Source organism: Brachyistius frenatus, unplaced genomic scaffold (genome assembly GCF_029030835.1).
Source record: "Brachyistius frenatus isolate BFR_SWC_R1_liver_20210118 unplaced genomic scaffold, ASM2903083v1 Contig_79, whole genome shotgun sequence".
Taxonomy (NCBI): Eukaryota; Metazoa; Chordata; class Actinopteri; family Embiotocidae; genus Brachyistius; species Brachyistius frenatus.
Genome location: NW_027210678.1, coordinates 78,791 through 82,500, shown reverse-complemented (window position 1 = coordinate 82,500; position 3,710 = coordinate 78,791). Strand labels below are relative to the sequence as shown.

Genomic DNA, 3,710 nt, shown 5'->3' with positions numbered 1-3,710 from the left:
AGTAAATCACAAGAAGAAAACGATCAAATCAGTGATCAATATCAGCAGCAGACTGATTGATTTCTTTTCTCTGATGATTGCTGATTGGTTAAAGCTGCTGTACAGGAAGTCCTGAAGAATTATATTCAGGTGAAGTCATCTGTTTTATCCAACAGGGACTGCTGCTTTTCTCTTCTTCTGTTTTAAATTAGTGATGGTTTCAGAGCAGTGAAGTGAAGCTGCTGCTGAAGCTGTATGTGACCTCTGACCTCTGACCTCAGCAGTCACAGGTCACAGTGTGTGATGTTGTCGTCACCAGAACTCCTCTTATGTACCTGTGTGGCCGTCCATGAAGTGGGCCGTGATGATCTGGTCCTTGCTGCCGTCTCGGAGCTCCTTGTACCAGGAGACCTGCACCACCTTCTGCCCCTCCTCCACCTGGTAGTGACAGGGGAGCCTGGTCTGACTCTCAGCCAGGGAGCGCAGGGAGGTGACGGGCTGAGGAGGGTCCACAAAGTCCCCCTGGACACAGACCACTGAGGAGCAGAGAAGAGACGAGGCATTTAATGCAGTAACAGCAAACAGCTGAATTATTATTAGTATTTAAGGATGTTACAGTAATCAGGATGTAGCAGTAATCATGATGTAACAGTAATCAGGATGTTGCAGTAATCAGGATGTAGCAGTAATCAGGATGTAGCAGTAATCAGGATGTTACAGTATTCATGATGTAGCAGTAATCAGGATGTAACAGTATTCAGGATGTAGCAGTAATCAGGATGTAACAGTATTCAGGATGTTGCAGTAATCAGGATGTAGCAGTATTCAGGATGTAGCAGTAATCAGGATGTAACAGTATTCAGGATGTAGCAGTAATCAGGATGTAACAGTATTCAGGATGTTACAGTATTCAGGATGTAGCAGTATTCAGGATGTTACAGTATTCAGGATGTTGCAGTAATCAGGATGTAGCAGTATTCAGGATGTAGCAGTAATCAGGATGTAACAGTATTCAGGATGTAGCAGTAATCAGGATGTTGCAGTATTCAGGATGTAGCAGTAATCAGGATGTAGCAGTAATCAGGATGTAGCAGTAATCAGGATGTAACAGTATTCAGGATGTAGCAGTATTCAGGATGTAGCAGTAATCAGGATGTAACAGTATTCAGGATGTTACAGTATTCAGGATGTAGCAGTAATCAGGATGTTGCAGTATTCAGGATGTAGCAGTAATCAGGATGTTACAGTATTCAGGATGTAGCAGTAATCAGGATGTAACAGTATTCAGGATGTTACAGTATTCAGGATGTTACAGTAATCAGGATGTAGCAGTAATCAGGATGTAACAGTATTCAGGATGAAACAGTAATCAGGATGTAACAGTATTCAGGATGTAACAGTATTCAGGATGTAACAGTATTCAGGATGAAACAGTAATCAGGATGTAACAGTATTCAGGATGAAACAGTAATCAGGATGTAACAGTATTCAGGATGTTACAGTATTCAGGATGAAACAGTAATCAGGATGTAACAGTATTCAGGATGAAACAGTAATCAGGATGTTACAGTATTCAGGATGTTACAGTATTCAGGATGTTGCAGTAATCAGGATGTAACAGTATTCAGGATGTTACAGTATTCAGGATGTTACAGTAATTAGGATGTAGCAGTATTCATGATGTAACAGTATTCATGATGTAACAGTATTCAGGATGTTACAGTATTCATGATGTAGCAGTAATCAGGATGTAACAGTATTCAGGATGTTACAGTATTCATGATGTAGCAGTAATCAGGATGTAACAGTATTCAGGATGTTACAGTATTCAGGATGTTACAGTATTCATGATGTAGCAGTAATCAGGATGTAACAGTATTCAGGATGTTGCAGTATTCAGGATGTTGCAGTATTCAGGATGTTACAGTATTCAGGATGTTGCAGTATTCAGGATGTTGCAGTATTCAGGATGTTACAGTATTCAGGATGTTGCAGTATTCAGGATGTTACAGTATTCAGGATGTTGCAGTATTCAGGATGTTGCAGTATTCAGGACGTTGCAGTATTCAGGACGTTGCAGTATTCAGGATGTTGCAGTATTCAGGATGTTACAGTATTTCAGGGTATTGTGTACTTTATTTAGAAATCTGTGGTGTGTTTTACTTTGAAAGTTTCATCTGTGGTTACCGATTCACAAGCTTCATTAATGATTACAAAGCAGCTGATATGAGACGTGAACTCCCACAGATCCAACTTAGTGAGACAAGGACACCAGTGGTGCCATGGGGGAGGGGACAAACGTCCTCAACGACACAACGGTTAGATTTGGACAACAAAGAGCTTCAGTGTGAGCGATCTGATGGAGGACGTGGACAGTAACTACTCTGAAGTTAGACGGACGTTAAAGGAGGGAGGTGTTAGTCCACAGAGACAACCAGAGACAACCAGAGACAACCAGAGACAGGGAGCTGAAGACTCTCTACACAAACAGCGCTACAAAGCTGTTGTTCAAGCTTTTCCTGTTCAAGATCAGAGGAAGTTGATCACACCTGTCACAGGTACAACCAGCAGAGTTTACAGGAAGTTGATCACACCTGTCACAGGTACAACCAGCAGAGTTTACAGGAAGTTGATCACACCTGTCACAGGTACAACCAGCAGAGTTTACAGGAAGTTGATCACACCTGTCACAGGTACAACCAGCAGAGTTTACAGGAAGTTGATCACACCTGTCACAGGTACAACCAGCAGAGTTGTCAGCGTTCTCCTCTGAACAGGAAAAAAAAGCTTCATGAGTCAGAAAGAGGAAGCAGAAGGAGCGTTGGGCCGTCCACCCTCCTTCATGTTTACTGACAGGAGGAATGTGACTGAGCTACATTCTGTCCTGCTGTCTCACACCTGCAGAGACACAAGTATGTGGACACCTGAAGGCTTCCTGTCTTCCTGTCCTCAAAGACAGCTTAGACATCAGCTGCAACATTCAGACACAAGCGGTCTGTCCCTCTGTGCATTAATATGACATCACTACATCTTATTAACTCTAAGAACACAGAACATTAAAGAACACAGAACATTAAAGAACATCCGACACCAAACAGTCTTTCAGAGTAAAAGTCTAAATCCTGGCAGATTCAAGCAGGCAGCTGAAGGACGGAGACACTCGGAGACGACTCTGAATGTCTCCCGGAGACTTTGAATGTCTCGCCGAGACTGATAGACTGAATCAGAATCAAAGTGAAAAACTCACCGGTCAGAACCAGAACCAGAATCAGACTCTCGGTTCTCCGCCGCGCCGCCATCTTTAATCCGACACACAGAGTTGTGTTAAAGTTGTGTTGTTGTGTTAATGAGCTTCTTCCTCTCCGTTAAAACCTCGTGTTGATCCTCTTCATTGCATTCAGACGGAACTTCAGCTGCAGCAGGTGTTTCCTCCTCAACTCACCTGAAACCTTTCAAAATAAAACCCCCGCCTCTGCCCACTCATAAAAGCACTTTGGTTTCCGGAAACACTAAAAACGACATTTAGAAATAAAATAAGAGCGCATGCACTGATCAGACACGAACTACAGTCTGTCAAGAAGAAGCACCTCCACCTGTCTGTCGAAGCTCCCCCCACTTCACCCACTGGATACGCCCACACCGTGATGCTGCGTTCAGGTGTTGATCAGAACAATGCGATCTGTTTATTTATGACACGTTTCAGGATATTTTCATGATCAGTTTATCGATTG

The 3,710-nt window shown here is 42.9% G+C and overlaps 1 protein-coding gene across 1 annotated transcript in view; it reads right to left on the bottom strand.

The window, feature by feature from the left end:
* Positions 1-3,506, bottom strand: part of nectin4b (nectin cell adhesion molecule 4b) — an 11,351-nt gene extending 7,845 nt beyond the window's left edge. Inside the window, exons 1-2 of the mRNA XM_069708955.1 lie at positions 3,227-3,506; positions 315-515 (exon numbers count right to left, since the gene is read on the bottom strand). Of these exons, the coding sequence (XP_069565056.1) occupies positions 315-515; positions 3,227-3,278 (253 nt within the window). The 5' untranslated portion in view covers positions 3,279-3,506. The remainder of the gene's footprint in view (positions 1-314; positions 516-3,226) is intronic.
* Between the last annotated feature and the right edge of the window lie 204 nt (positions 3,507-3,710).